Here is a 17,500-nt window from a genome sequence, read left to right on the forward strand (position 1 = left end):
TGTTTATCAATCTTTCCATCTTATTAGAATGATTATTAAGTTTATGAAGGCTCTATTGCCTTCTACAGAAACCAGAAACAGCTGGAAGTTAATTTCGCTAAAACAATTCAAAATCCGCCCATTTCATTTAAAATTTGTCAAAAATACAGAATACCATCTTCTATTCATTTCCAGGGAGCCTCAGATAACGATTGTTCCTAAACCCGTGCCCTACACGTTGACCTATATGTTTCAATTGGAAATTTATGATAACTTTTCAGTTAACCCCTGGACAAATGATTTATTCAAGTATTAACTCTCATCAGAATGCAGTTCTCACTCAGTTTTTTTTGGGGTCAGTAATAATCCATACTGATACAGTGTGGCATTATACGCACAAGAAACTATCTTACGTTGAATATTTATTTAGTAATATGGATTCGGGGGTGGGGAGGCTTATAATAATACGAAAAGAAATACAACAATGACTGGCATTAATATTTTCATCTTTTGAAATATCATTAATGAATCAATACAAAATAACTAATACGCGGAAAAGTGTGTTTAATACGTGTAAGAAAAACTGCAAACTGTAAAAGGAAGGACAGAAAACAGTAACGGCTTGATAAAATACAAAATGTAAAACAAAAACAAAAAACAAAAACAAAAAATAAATGAAAAAAAACAGATAAAAGAAACAGCAAAACAATGGCGAAGCACACTACAGAAAAGTAGAGTTAATAAAACGTGGAAAAACTATACCGTAGATTTCATCACACGGACCCGGTGACAGGTAATCTCGGGTAAAGGGATAAAGTAGGTACTTCTGCGCGCTCGATGGGGCCTGTAAGAATCTCATTCTCCCTGAAAGTCATATCGTGTGCTGTAGAATGGAGCTTCTCATACGCCAAGTGGTAATTTTTGGGCGAAGAAGGAAACTCTACAGCGCAAGATCTCTTCTAGGCTTCGGTGATGGTTTTTTGATGCAACTTTATGAAGGAAATAATCTTTTGAATGCCACGTACGTAGAAAGTATAGTTCTTTTTTTATACCTAAACATCTAATTTCAAGTGATATGTACGTTAATAGCTAAAACAATCTATAAATAAATAACGCAGATAAATATCTAGATGCGAATTATTTACTGTGACACAAAGATATAATATTCAAACCTATACCAAGGAATTTTAACGATTCGTTTCTTTAGACTGTAAATTTCGAAATTATAATTAAATTATATGTATATAATTTGTGTGTGTATCCTAGTTTCAGCAACATATATATTAATCTAAAATATTCTGGGCAGAGCAAGTACGATTAACTAGTATCCGTTGAAGTACAAGAAACTTCAGTCCGCTCTCAGCACTTAATCATCAGTAATGCAAACTGTTTCATAAGAACAGTAAAAGATTTATTGCCGTGGCAACGAAGTTAGATGAGATGTTCATTAGTCAACTCGATTCGTTTGCCTAGAGTGAGGAAATGAATGATGTGTATAAGAACATCTCTACCAAGAAGGAAGAGACAATCCACAATTCACAACCGCCTTTTCCACTCATAGATCCCAATTGCCTCTTCAGTTCCCAATTCAATATATCTCTTCAATTCACGATTTTCTCTTCAATTGACAAATCATGTTAGCCTTCAATTCGCAATCTACGATTGTCACTTCATTTCACAATTCATATTTATTTTCGTTAATTCACTTCACTTCATAATTCATGTTTGTCTCTTCAATTCACAATCTACGACCATCTCTTCATTTCACATTTCATCATTATTTTCGTCAATTCACTTCAATTGACAATTCATGTTTGTCTCTACAATTCCGAATCTACGATTGTCTCTTCATTTCACAATTTATAATAATTTTCCTTATTTCACTTCAATTCACAATTCATGTTTTCTCTTCAATTCACAATCTATGATTGTCTCTTCATTTCCCAGTTCATAATAATTTTCTTCAATTCATAATTGTCTCTTCAATTCACAATTCGTAGTTACCTCTTCAATTTAGTTGTCTCAATTCACAACTCAACGTTCACAATTGCTCATTTAAACTCACAGGTCACAATAGCCTCTTCAGTTCACTATCCACATCTGCGTACTCATCTAAGGCAGCTCGAAAGATATGAAAAGAAGAGAGACGCGCTCCAAAATTAATAACATTTATAACACAAACTCTTAACTCTTCCCATCTTCAGAAAATTTAATACAAATCCTTTTTCGTTTTCGCTCAAGAAACTTGACAGACGAACGCGGCGGAAAAATGAGACGGCATAGTGAAGATTTGTCTGGTGGGAAATTCTCTTTCGTTTTGTGATATTTTAAAATGTGTTATTTTACGTCTCTTTTATTTTACCAACATCAACCTATTTTCCTCATATATGACAGGAATAAATTTTGATGTCTTGTCCCTTCTTCATCTCACAGAAGAAAAATAAAAATGAGTGTTTCCTACCAGACAAACTACGAACCAATAAAAAATACGAAAAATTAGAGGTATAAAAATATAAATGAAACTGAAAGTATACATATGCAATTGTTATAGCAACAGATTCTTCAGAGTTTACATAAATAATGACGGCAATCAATAATTCTGCCCATCATACCACCAACTCCCCTTACCAACACTCCACAATTCCTACACCCATAAAAAATCAACATATGAAATTGATTCTAAAGACAAGTGTATCTCAGGCAGAATTATGATCTGGACTTCAAACAATGCTGATAAAACTCACTCTCTCTCTCTCTCTCTCTCTCTCTCTCTCTCTCTCTCTCTCTCTCTCTCTCTCTCTCTCTCTCTCTCTCTCTCAAAGATTTAAAAGTGAAAAATCATTGCCAAGGGGAACACCTGAGAGTACTTTCGACTGATGGGACAGCAAAATAAACAAGAGGCGTGCTTGTATACGCCGACTGGTTAAATATTACAGGGCTGTTTACCCTACACTCCTCCGAGCTTATCTTGTAATCCAAAGAATTTTCCAACGCAATGGCTACGAATTCAGGCCGTCAGACCTATTGACTTTTTAAAAAAAAATCTTCTGATTTCCACATCCTCATACCCAGATAATCAATCTCACCCAATATCTACAGACCTTACAAAAAACCTAATTCCCTTAACCAACCTTCTCGTCTCATAACTCGTGCCTGTATTTTTTTATTTCTTCAGGAGGGGGAAAACCAACGGAGGATTCTGAGATGGTCTGGGATGAAAGGAGCCACAAAATTGAATTTTTAATTAATCGAGCAAATATTACGTGACGGGTTTCAATAACCACCTCAACGTCAGTGCCAGCGAAGATAATAAGGCTTTGGGGATATACGAGGAGAGAGAGAGAGAGAGAGAGAGAGAGAGAGAGAGAGAGAGAGGGATCGTCAGGTACACTTCATGGCGTCCAAAGAGGAGCAGACTTTCAGTTTGAAAGAGAGAGAGATGAGAGAGAGAGAGAGAGAGAGAGAGAGAGAGAGAGAGAGAGAGAGAGATATTAACGTGTTAAACACATAATCCCATTCTTTCAAAAGGAAATCATGAAAGAAAACAGGCAATCTAAAGACGATATACGAATCACATTGAAGGACAACTGGTTTTACGTAAATATAACGCAGAATGTATGTATGCATATGTATATATATATATATATATATATATATATATATTATATATATATATATATATATACATATGTGTGTGTGTGTGTGTACGTATAAGACGAACACAAATGTTCACTCAACTGTGTCCTTATTCACCTGGCAAAAAAAGAAAAAAAAAGAAAAAAAAACAGGTGATGAGAAGAATTAAAATCCCCGAGAAGAAATAATGACTGACTGTCACAAGGGGAAATGACAGAACGAAAAATATATCCGAAAAATGAATGGATAATGAGGCAGACGAGAAGGGAAAAGACAACGGGAAACACGCAGGAAAAGGAAATTTTCGTGACAAACCATAAATTGTCGAGTTCATGACGCGTCAAGGAACGATTCTGAGGAAAAACAAAGAAAGAAAACGGGAGGGGGAGAAATACGAAAACTGGAAGGACAGAAACACAAAGACAATTGCATAAGAATGAATAAGAAGGAGAATGAAGATTATAGAAGCAACGCACTGGGAGAGGTGCAACGGATGAGAGAGAGAGAGAGAGAGAGAGAGAGAGAGAGAGAGAGAGAGAGAGAGAGAGAGAGAGACTTGAAGTACAGAAACACAAAAAAATTGTAAGAAGTGTAAAACCTGGATAAAAGGAGATTAAAAATCATGGAAGCAATATCCTGGAAATGGTGCTATGGATGAAATAACCACACAGAGAGAGAGAGAGAGAGAGAGAGAGAGAGAGAGAGAGAGAGAGAGAGAGAGAGAGAGAGAGAGAGGCGCGAGGGCCATTATTCAGAGTGGACTGCAAGGTGACCTCACACGCAATGCCATAAAATATACGCATGATGTATTTTATTTTTTACACGCAATAACATCTTTCATATTTTACATTTTTCTTCCAGTCCAAGTTCGCAAGCGACTGGGCCACAAATTGAGGCACTTACATGAAGGAGAGAGAGAGAGAGAGAGAGAGAGAGAGAGAGAGAGAGAGAGAGAGTCACAATATTATAAACAGACGTACAGATACAGTGTTTAGCTAGATAAGACACGAAAAGGCAGAGAGAGAGAGAGAGAGAGAGAGAGAGAGAGAGAGAGAGAGAGAGAGAGAATAAAGTGACATTAATATATAAAAACGTAAAAGAAAGAGGGAATAAAGAGTTTCAAGGAGTTACAAGGATTAGGATTCTCAAACACTTGTAGGAGCAGGTTTTACTGTGCATTCAATGTCCTAATGATTTTGTCTAGCTTTCTTTTAAACTCTTCCACACTGTTGCTGTTTACAACTTCTGGTGGCAGTTTATTTCACGTATCTTGTATGTAAAAGAGTTCCCACAATGGGATGTGTTGTATCTCTTCAGTTCTAGTTACCATCCATTATTTTTTGTGTGGTTTTCGTTTAATGTAAATAGGTTACTGTCAACTTTTTTTATGCCTTTCAGTATTTTAAATGTTTCTATTAGTTGTCCCCGCTATCGTCGTGTGTCTAAGCCATACATGTTCAGGCTCTATAGTCGTCTTTGGTAACCTATTTGCCTGATGGATGGAATTAACTTTGTGACTCTTGCTTGTACTCCTTCTAATCTATTTATGTCTTTTCTTAGTGTTGGTGACCTAAACTGTACTGCATATCCAGTGTATGGATAAATAAGATATATATATATATATATATATATATATATATATATATATATATGCATAAATAAAGACTGATAATATGTATCGTTGTGACATTTCTTGGAATGTGAAGACTGTTCACTTTTAACTTCCCATAGAGACAGAGTCCGAAGCGATGACCTGAGAAAGCTGACATCTCTTTCTGGGATGGTGTGATACGAAGATGCTTATCTAAACAGGTCAATGTTAATTCTGTGGGTATGTGGGTTCATGAGGGCTTGTTCAAGGTGCCTTTGAAAACTGGCTATGACCAGTTACCGAAGAGTGTGAGTTCGTGTGTACGTGTGCACCTCTTCCGTTCATAATGGCATCTTTAGCCAAAACTATGGGAGACTTATGGAGAGGTCTGTGGGAGAAAAGGCAGAATGCTGGGATAGCTCTGCGAAAGTCTATTTGTTTCAGTGTTAAAGTTCCAGGCTGCAATGGGTGAGTTATCATACTTTAGCCAAAGGGATGGCTTGTTGTCCGTTTGACATTTTGTAAAGATGTTCCATTTTGTTGAACCTTTTGACTTTGTCTTTACAATTGTGTGTGTGCTCACTAGTGTGTTCTCCTGTCTTTTAAACAGGTGGTTCTAGTGAGGGGACAGAGTGTCCTAGGGACCGAGTGTCCTAGTGAGGGGACTGTATTTTGGAGAAGAGACAATTCGTGTGACTAATTACTGATTGAGACATTTAAATACTGGGGAGTTATCTGAGTTGGTTTGTCTGTGAGACTTGAACTATTTTCATTGCATTGATGATCTTGTAAGAACTTGAGTTATTCAACTAGTACGTTACTTTGAATAAACATTATATTTTTTGTAACTCCGACTCTGATTTGACGACCTGATGGAATGGAGAGAGAGAGAGAGAGAGAGAGAGAGAGAGAGAGAGAGAGAGAGAGAGAGAGAGAGAGAAGGGACTGAGGGTTATCAGTTCGCCAATGGCTATACGCATACCAAATATTAAATAGAGGGGGGGGGGGGGGGGTGAACGCCCTTCGCTGGTAATAGTTTGGTGGGCAGCAAGATAGGTAACACACACACACACACACACACACACACACACACACACACACTATATATATATATATACATATAATATACATATTTATATATATATATATATATATCTATATATATATATATATATATATATATATATATATAATCTCTTATCTATATATATATATAATCTATAGATAGATATATATATATATATATATATATATATATATATATATATATATATATATATATATATATATATATATATATATATAGAGAGAGAGAGAGAGAGAGAGAGAGAGAGAAAAATCTTAAATAGAACTCCCAGGTTATCTTTTCCCTCCATGTAATCTATAGTACCCCTGTGACCCTACATCGCGCGGGAGCAATAGAAAAAGTCCACTTTGTCCCAAAAGCCAGCTCTGTGACCTGCATACTGATATAATATACCAGGCATGGTGATACCTTCCGTTGTTGTGGATTTTCCACTGTTTTGCTGTGAAAGAAATATTCAATTTCTTTATTTAAGTATTGAACCGTTCAACCATTCAATGTTCTGATGTCATACTTTGTGAAATATGAAACTTGTTTTCTTCGTGCAATTTTTCTGGGATTAATATAACTTGGGGCTATATTAATAAACTTTTGGGCTCTCTCTCTCTCTCTCTCTCTCTCTCTCTCTCTCTCTCTCTCTCTCTCTCTCTGTGTGTCTGTGTCTGTATATATATATATTTAGCCAAGGCCACAGGAAAAGTAAAAGAAGGAGTACCGAGCGTTTTCGTGTTATTTCAACATATTTTCGAGGTACAATGCTAAAACCACAGAGAACATCTAACAAAGTAAACATAAAAACTGAAAAAATTGAAAAACAAGTATTCAAAGTCCGGTTAAAACCAGTACAGCAGGTACAAAACAGTTCAACAGGTGATTAAAAAGAAATAACCCTACAAATCTGGTTAACAACAAATGGGTCCAGTTTGTACATACCCTGGCTTACATTCATTAAGTCACTGTGATATTTGATAAAAGCAGATTCAATAATATTCCTCCGAGTTATATTATTACAATATAAAACAACTTTTGCCCCCTCCCAATGAATCATGTGATTAAAATTATTAATGGGTAAAAACAAAGCATTCGACATTTGTCCTGTTCGTTCTCACACTATATCGGGTGTTGTTTAATTGTGGTGTCGAGTCCCTTCCCAGATTGTCCGAGATAAAAACACTTGCAGTTCATGCAAGGAAGAACCCCGTCAATGCAGCCCTGAGAAACTTTGCGAGAAGTCCTTATTAATATGTTTTTCAGTGTATTTGAAAATCTAAAAACAACATTAATATTAAAATTCTTGCAAAAAATTGGAACCTCCGTAAGAGGTCATTATATGGTAAAATGAGCACATTATCATTATTAAAAGCTGATAAGTCTAACGCAATGGTTATACTAAATAAGCGAGATTACAAAGATAAACTGTACTTACTGCTGAGTGATGTTACCTATGATCTACTGACATCAAATCCATCTGAACGTGTGCTTTCTCATTCTAATAAGAAGGTCAAAAGTATCTAAAAAACGATAAAGATTTGATTAAACAATTTGTAACAATATCTCCAACTTTACCTTACTTGTATGGTCTTGTTAAAACACATAAACCTGGTAACCCCATTAGACCAATTATCAGTTCTGTTGGGTCATGTACTTACAAGCTTTCAAAATGGCTGGTTAAGACTCTGTGGTTTAGATATGTAGATGATACTTTTTGCATATGGCCTCTAACCGAAAATGTAAATGCATTTCTCTTTAAACTGAAAAATTTAGTACCTTCCAAATTTTACTTGTGAAGAAGAACGTGATGGTTGTCTTTCATTTTAGGATGTAAATGTTCACCGTACTCTAAATGGCTTCAAATACTCAGTGTATAGAAAACCTACAAATGTAAATTATTATATTCACCATTATTCTAACCATAGCAATCAAGTTAAGAAGGCTACTTTTTCTTCCATGTTTTTAAGAGTCTTACGTATCTGCAGCCCGGAATTTCTTCAGGAAAAATTAAAATACCCTAAATATTTTATTGAATGTGTTTTACAAAAAGCACACAAAACTTTTTATTCTGTAACTCCGAGAATGGCTTTTAATAATGATAATGTGCTCGTTTTACCATATAATGACCTCTTACGGAGGGTTCCAAGTTTTTGCAAGAATTTTAATATTAATGTTGTTTTTAGATTTTCAAATACACTGAAAAACATACTAATAAGGACTTCTCGCAAAGTTTCTCAGGGCTGCATTGACGGGGTTCTTCCTTGCATGAACTGCAAGTGTTTTTATCTCGGACAATCTGGGAAGGGACTCGACACCACAATTAAACAACACAGATATAGTGTGAGAACGAACAGGACAAATGTCGAATGCTTTGTTTTTACACATTAATAATTTTAATCACATGATTCATTGGGAGGGGGCAAAAGTTGTTTTATATTGTAATAATATAACTCGTAGGAATATTATTGAATCTGCTTTTATCAAATATCACAGTGACTTAATGAATGTAAGCCAGGGTATGTACAAACTGGACCCATTTGTTGTTAACGAGATTTGTAGGGTGTTTCTTTTTGTTTAATCACTTGTTGAACTGTTCTGTATTCTGCTGTACTGGTTTTACCGGACTTTGAATACTTGTTTTTCAATTCAGTTTTATGCTAACTTTGTTAGATGTTCTCTGTGGTTTTAGCATTGTACCTCGAAAATGTGTTGAAATAACACGAAAGCACTCGATACTCCTTCTTTTATTTATTTTTCTGTGGCCTTGGCTAAATATATTGTGACACGCTATTTAGTGACATAATCAAGCATGTATATATATATATATATATATATATATATATATATATATATATATATAATTTTATATTGTTGTGATAGCAGGCACAAGTTCATACCTACATGTGTGTGAGAATGAGTGTGCAGACACATGTATGTATTGTTTTGTGCATGTATTACTAATACAAATATACGCATGGACAACAATATACAAGAGCCCTGCCAACAAAAAATATACGGAACTAAAAAAAAAAAAAAAAACGTGCTCACACGCCTACGATATTACCAAGCTCGTCCAACGTAGGGAAATACAATCATTCGAAAATAAACACACAAGCCTCGCTATTACTAGAAGAATTCAGTTAAATATAGGACAGAGTATGTAAAAATGGATGATATACCTTCCCTGAGAATTTATTAATAAATAAAAATGGCGTCTGACCACGCAAGGAAGGGTGGTTGGGTTATCTTTGGACGAAAATTATGATAATTACTATATTTATCTCCGAAAATTTTTATTCCGTTTACCTTGCATGAAAACTGCATTATTCTTCATGAATAAATGCATGCATGCATGCATGCACATACATATGCATTAGGCTAACCATGAGAGAGAGAGAGAGAGGAGAGAGAGAGAGAGAGAGAGAGAGAGAGAGAAGGGGGGGGGGCGGGGAATTATATTATTCCTGATTAATAAAAGCATTCACTTGCATACATACATATACATATATTTAACCATGAGAGAGAGAGAGAGAGAGAGAGAGAGAGAGAGAGAGAGAGAGAGAGAGAGAGAGAGAGAGAGAAATTATATTATTCTTGATGAATAAAGGCATTCACGTGCACATATACATTATATATACATAAATTTAACCATGAGAGAGAGAGAGAGAGAGAGAAAGGATTCTTTCTATAGTTATTTGACGAGTTAATTGCTCCCTTTGTTGCTTGCAAATGACACCCAATTACCAAGTTGCAAAAATGCAATTATAAAAAAAAACGAGATAACAAAGCAAATTTCATAAAAATAGATACACTACAAAATAATGGGAATGTGAGTTTTATTCACTCAGAAGAATAGTGACTTACAGGTTTAAAATAAGGTTTTCTCTTATGTCAAGGTTTATCTTGTGTCTCTTTGCCAATGTGATTTGTAAAAGCTATATGACCTAAAAAGATCTTCTCAATTGTTTCAGGTAGGGATTAAACCACACACACACAGATTTTTAGTGATTTTTCTACAATTCAGGTAGGTAAGGATTAAACAAAATATAAAGAGAACTACCCGAACACGAGAGAGAGAGAGAGAGAGAGAGAGAGAGAGAGATAGAGATGAGAGAGAGAGAGAGAGAGAGAGAGAGAGAGAGAGAATTTCATTAGCGCTGGTGACATTGTAATGATTGCAGAATGAAAATCATTAAAATTCCATCGGCCAGATCTTACTACACTTCAGAATTTTACGTAGAATGAGGTCATCCAATTTAGATAAGTATATTCATGAATCACTGACTAATATTAGTCTTGAACAAATTTTGCCTTCTCTGTACTTTACTACATCAAATACCATACAATTACCGACCAATTCACCATCGATCCGTGTCTACGCAAAGTAAGGAAAGATTAGGGGTAAATATCCGAGTATTTTATAGCGTTTATTCCTAGGAAAAACAAAAAAACATCAAATTGGCACGCACTCGGCAGCCTCGGAGCGCTCAATTTCGGAATTAATGCGAGAGAGAGAGAGAGAGAGGAGAGAGAGAGAGAGAGAGAGAGAGAGAGAGAGAGTGGTGCTCGCCGGGGGCAAAGTGGAAGACGAGATAAAAGGAATATTCTAACGATTTCATTAAAGTTTCTCTTTTTATTTTCTCATTTCATTCCCGATCCGAATTTGCATTTTCATCCTGTTGCCATAGCTCCGTGTTTATCACACTATCCTTCCTCCTATTTACATTCTTCGTCTTTCGTCAAAAATCTCCTGTTAGTTCCTATCACTTCTTTCAAACGAACGTCGTATAAAGCCATATTCTTTGGAAGCTCGAGTTGCAAGTTAATGGTCTCTGTGGGTAGTCCTAAAGAAAGAATAGGGTTTTATCCTCTAAATAATAATAATAATAATAATAATAATAATAATAATAAAAATAATAATAATAATAATAATCAATAATAATAATATCTGTGTAACCCACCGTAGTCGACTAATCATCAGGAATCTATCACTTCAGATATAATATAAATAAATATTTATAAAACTGGAAGTGACAAAATAGCAAATAAGCAACTGGGTGATAGCAAAATGTACAATTTGAATATGAGAGAGAGAGAGAGGAGAGAGAGAGAGAGAGAGAGAGAGAGAGAGAGAACTATTAGTGAAAAGTTATATAAAATTTCATGTATATTTCAATGAGAGAGAGAGAGAGAGAGAGAGAGAGTTGGGAAATGGAAACCTCTCAATGGATGTCATTTTGGATACCAGACGATACGCCCGCAACTTCAGCTCGGTTTAAGCGGCGTAGGAAGACCGTGAGAGAGAGAGAGAGAGAGAGAGAGAGAGAGAGAGAGAGAGAGGAAACGTTAGATAGGGGGATGGTGGGGGCGGGAGAAGAAACGGGGGGAGGTGGAGGAAAGCCGAAATATTTTATTATTATTTTCTCTATTTCCTCTTCGAGTAAGTCGTAAGAGAGGGTGGGTGGGGGGAGGGTAGGTAAGCAGGGAGGAGGGAGAGGAGAGGGAGGTGGAGGGAGGCAGGAGAATTTAATTTTTATCTTTCTTTTTTTTTTTGGAGAGGAGACACAAAGCGTGGTGGAGACCCCAATTAAATTCGGCTTTTTTTTTTTTAGTTAGTCTCTCGTCTGTTTCATGGACGAAAAGGCGCCGGCGAGACGAGAGAGAGAGAGAGAGAGAGAGAGAGAGAGAGAGAGAGAGAGAGAGGCCAATTGCTCAATTACGGGTCAGTTAGCAGAGAAATTAAGAGGCAAGCGCGCCACCAGTTGTGATTATTTTAATGGGACAGAGAGAGAGAGAGAGAGAGAGAGAGAGAGAGAGAGAGAGGAAAGTTGTAAATGAACAACGAAATGAAGCCTAATTCTTGAGTATCTTCTTGAGAGAGAGAGAGAGAGAGAGAGAGAGAGAGAGGAAAGTTGTAAATGAACAACTTGAGTATCTTATGAGAGAGAGAGAGAGAGAGAGAGGAAAGTTTGTAAATGAACAACTTGAGTATCTTATTGAGAGAGAGAGAGAGAGAGTTTAAAGAGAGAGAGATTGAGAGAGAGAGAGAGAGAGAGAGACCTTACCTTACAGACCTTACATCTTGTTCGGGTTGCCCAGGTCCCTCAGTGTGAGGCAACCTCTAATGTCTACCAGAGAGTTGCTAGTACATCTTCCGGATATTTTTGCATCTTACAATCTTGGATGGTCTGGGATGCAGTTTAGATATTGTCGAGCTTATTCTTAAACACATCTACGCTCACTCCTGATATATTCCTCAGATGAGCTGGCAACGCATTGAATAGACGCTGCATATCGATGCTGGTGCGTAGTGGATTAATGTCCTGTGTGCTTCCTTATTTTTCCTGGTATAGTTTTGGGCACTATTAACTCTACCTCTGCTTGCTCTTTCTGATATTTTTAGTTCCATGATATTTTCTGCATATTCCTTCTATCTGTTTTTTTCCCATGCTATGAATTATCATGTTAGCGTTCTCTTCTCCTTTCTAGACTATATAATTTTAAGAATGTTAGAAGAGAGAGAGAAAGGAAGGGAAGATTTTAAGAGAGCCATTAGCGCAAACCGACTACCTTTGGTGAGAGAGACAACAGCACATCAGACTTAAGGCTCCATAATTCTCCAATCAAAAGGGTCAGTTGCCTCAGACTTTTACCCCTCATTTCAATCTTTCAGCCTTTCCAGCACTCTACTCATGTCAGTAAAATGGTTCCTCAGTTGGAGGGGGGTAATTCTCAATTCGTTTTTTTTAAATTTTTTTTTTTTTTAAAATTTATTTTATCTTATTTTTCTTCGCTTCAATAAAATTTTCTTTACACAAATTTTTGTTTATGGGAATTTACTTTAAATTCTAAGGGCTGATAGGCAATGGGAAAGTATAGTAGTGTTTAAAGATTACAAATGGACTAAGGTTTTGCGATTCCGTGTACACAATTATTATTAACTACCTAAAAGTATAAATATTGTCCAGATACTCATAAAAACGCTCTATCATAGAACTCTTAGTATTATACGTACAAACATAAATGTATAGCGGAATACACTCAGTTAAACCCACATAAACATACATACATACATACATACATACATACATGCATAGTTAGTTATTTTATTGACAAAAAATATACAATTATTAGTACAAATTTGTCCACAATGAGACATATTACAAAATGAACAAAGTGCACAGTAATCTCTTCTGTTCTTGCAAGTACATGGCCTACAAAGAAAAATGCAACATCAAGAAAAATACATCAAACGCAAATAACATAAGGCTATAAGACTACAGAAAACGAAAACAAAGGGAATTACTACCTACACATACAATACAAGGACATAAACCAAAACCACATTAAAAAAATAAAACCGAATCTTTATACCAAATACCACTTCACAAAAGCTCACTCCCTGCCAGCAGCTCTGGGCTGGAACGGGAAAAAAACTCTGAAAAAAGAGAATCTGGAAAAAAATTTGGAACAAAAAAAAATATCTGGAAAAAAACTCTGGAACAAAAAAAAAAAAAAAAAAAAAACTGGAAGAAAAAGTAAAAAAAAAAAAAAAAAAAAAAAAACGATTTTCACGCACCACCCACCCGAGTCATATATACCTAAAAGGAAACAACCTTCCTGCAATAAAGTCTTGTCCCCCTTTCTGTCGTGAAGAGACGCAGGAGAATTACAATGGACATTCTTTACGACGATGGCTGGGTGGCTGCTTTACAAGTGAGCACCATACCCGTGAATAATGCTCTCTTCTCTCTCTTCTCTTTTCGTCGTTTAATGGGCGTGGGGATGCATGGGCGTGAAAGATGGATGTGGGCACCTGTTCATCTGTACGCACGCACGAACTTATATACACAGACATGCATGCGTGTGTTATGTGTATATATAAATTAAGGGAGAATATTTGTTTAATATATGATCCATTGTACCTCGGGAATAAGCGTCTAGGGGAATTATGTCTGACGAGTGAATATAAACAAAAAAAGAAAATCTGTAGGGAGCATGTAACAAACATTTAAACACAAAAAATATCTATCTGTGCAATACACATACACATAAATATATATATACACACACACGCACACCCACATATATATTATTATAACATATATATATATATATATATATATATATATATATATATATATATCTACTGGTCATTTTTTACCAAATACATGTGTAATTGTAATGGCCATAATGCCCTCTCAATTTTCAAAAAAAGCAAAGAATTTGAGAAATTAGGAGAGCATTGGGGTCTATTACAATTACACAAACACACACACACATATATATACTACATACATACATATATATATATATATATATATATATATATATATATATATATATATATATAATATATATACTTCTTTTTAATTATATTATTATATAAATAATATATTATTTTTACGCCTTTAAAGGAGAGACATCCTATATGTAAAAATCACATTTTCATTGGTTCCATTTACTTATTTCCTCTACGCCTCTGATATATACCTCACTCACCTTTTGTCTTCCTCCCTCCCATGGCAGACGATGAAGGTGCGCCTCTCGGAGCTGTGGTGCCAGTGCCAGGGGAACGCCAGCGCCGTGCCCCACACTATCGCCATCCAGCAGCAGATGACCAAGATGCACCAGGACGCCCAGACGCACGCCATCTGGTACGTGGGCATCGTGCTCTCCCTCTACCTCCTGGGCCTGGTCGTCATCATCCGCAAATCTGGAAGCAACGAGAGAACAACGGCGCTGTCGGCCCTCTCCCTCTGCTTCTCGAGGGCGGCATCCTTCGTCACCAAGAGGACCGGCAGGAGGAGACGAAGGGGACGGCAGAATCGCGCCGGTTCCAGCATCCCGCTGGCTTCCAGGCAGCAGCACCACCACCAGCTGCCGATGCCGTCTTCTGCTGCTGCTGCCGCCTCAGGGTTGGGGGGATTCCAGCAGCCCCCGTCCAGGGCGCTCCACCTGTACCTGGAGGTACCCGAAGAGGAGAGGGAGATGGAGGTGTCCTGCGTGACCACCAGCGTCGCCTAGCAGAGGGCGTCCCCCCCCGTGGGGCTCTTCTCGCGGTCGCCGATGTCCGCGAGGTCCCCCAGGGGGTCCCACCCTCTGCTGCTCTCCATCCAGGAGGAGGACCTGGCCAGGGAAGGGGGCGCCGCCGCCGTGGCCAGTGCCGTCGCTCTCAACGACTTCACTTAGGGGGTGGAGAGGGAGTCTCTGGGGGCGGTGGGGCATCGCTGTTGTTCCAGGTCGATTCGATTTCCAGGTGAGTATCGCTGGAAGCGATGGTGAGGAAGTCAGTAGTGAATTTGCATAAGAATATTTATTTTTGCCTCAAAGATCATTAGCATGTATATATATATATATATATTATATATATATTATATATATATAGTATATATATATATATATTATATGTGTGTGTGTATACTCGGCAAGGAAAGTTAAGATACAGTTTTTTTAAATCTTCGGACATATATTGTTCAATAATGCCACACCTGGCAACTCTTGAAAGGGGGCGGAGCTTCAAAATCATAGCGTTTGTTGCTTTCTAGATTTCCATCAAACTTTTTACACCATAAAAATTCTGTGAGGTCCTATAATCATTATACTTGAATGTAGAAACAGGCTCTATTTATTATCGTTAATGTTCGGTTTTGGTAACGTCAGTTCAGGGTAGGATATCGATCATCCTTTTTTAAAACCTACTGTGAAACCTTATTTATAATTAATGTTTGACACTAAACTGACGTAAAATTCATACGTAATTAAAGACGGATCTTAACAGTGAGAGAAAGGGTTTTAAAATTTGGGCAGTACTTGTGGAAATCGTGAAGAACAATACAGTGAAGAATGAGATATTATGATGATAGAGAGAGAGCGCGCAAGCATAGGCCTATCGATAGAGATAGTTAATTCATTATATTTACTTAGAGAGATTAAGTGATAATATTTTTTCAAATGTTTCAAAAGTGTAGAGAGAGAGAGAGAGAGAGAGAGAGAGAAACTTGGAGAGAGGAAGAGAGAGAGAGAGCGCGCGCGCGCGCAAGCATAGGCCTATCTATAGAGATACTTAATTCATTATATTTACTTTGAGAGATTGAGTGATAATATTTTTTCAAATGTGTTTTAAAAGTGGAGAGAGAGAGAGGAGCAAAATCTGTTCATGTGAAAGCTTAGGCCTATTTATAACTACTTAATTTAATTATATTTTCTTTGGGAGAGAGAGAGAGAGAATTATAGTACTGGTGACGGACTTGTGACAGGGGTAAGGCAGAAGAAAATATAATGAATTTAGTATCTCTATCGATAGACCTATGCTTGCGCGATATGATATGACTGCCAAGATCGTGCTGCACTATGTTAGATAAAATTTGAAGGATCATAATTATTCAAGTTAATTCTCTAAGGAATTCATACCCTAATCTTGATTACATTCGACAGTTGCCGTGGCATTCAAAGATTGTAAAAAGACGTGGAAAATTTTAGACGCAGGGTGCGGTCATTCTTGCTCTCTTGATATAGTCTTTACTTTTGAAAATCGGGTTTCATCCACAAATTCACGAAAAAAGCCGTGTTAAGTAAAAATATTTATCACCACAAATAACTCAATATGTGTTGCACAGGCAATTAAAGTTTTATATCGTGGGAGATCCTTCAGCCTCGCGGCAAAGAAATGCAGTCGTGTAGGGCTGTAGGCTACTACGAACTGCTTTGTAATGGGAGCATATAGCCAGAAAATCTTTGAGCTGACATGGTACTTTAACCTTGATTAAGATTTACGTTTAAAGACAGTAGCTTTGTAAACAGCAACTAGCATTCGATCCATGTCAACGTCAAAGTAATCAATGTGTGACTTGCGCTTTCCCGCTCGAAGTTGTAGGGCTCCTCCTCACATCATAGAAAACGCTCTTGCGGATGCAACTAGATTTACTTTCCTACCTTAGCCGTCGCAACATTGAGTGCCATTGACGTCAGCTAACTTTAATCGCTTTGGAATATAAACATAAGTTTATAGAAACTAAAATAATTGCATTCACCACTTACGATGATGCAATATATCCCAGTTCATGCAGCAAAACGAGTAAATATTGTCGTCGTGATACATAGTACTAAACTCAGACATTCACATTCTATCTACCAGATCTCTATGAAAGAATCCATCTTAGAAATTCTAATTACTTCGGACATATATCGTGTTTTTAAGTATCTGAACGGTTTGTTTT

General features: G+C 36.8%; 1 protein-coding gene across 1 annotated transcript in view; it reads left to right on the plus strand.

The window, feature by feature from the left end:
• The window catches only part of LOC135201172 (uncharacterized), a 69,371-nt gene that overhangs the window by 51,239 nt on the left and 632 nt on the right, over positions 1 to 17,500 (plus strand). The window contains exon 4 of the mRNA XM_064230049.1: positions 14,811 to 15,540. Coding sequence (XP_064086119.1) covers positions 14,811 to 15,540 — 730 coding nt within the window. The remainder of the gene's footprint in view (positions 1 to 14,810; positions 15,541 to 17,500) is intronic.

This window comes from Macrobrachium nipponense, chromosome 28 (genome assembly GCF_015104395.2).
Source record: "Macrobrachium nipponense isolate FS-2020 chromosome 28, ASM1510439v2, whole genome shotgun sequence".
Classification (NCBI taxonomy): Eukaryota; Metazoa; Arthropoda; class Malacostraca; order Decapoda; family Palaemonidae; genus Macrobrachium; species Macrobrachium nipponense.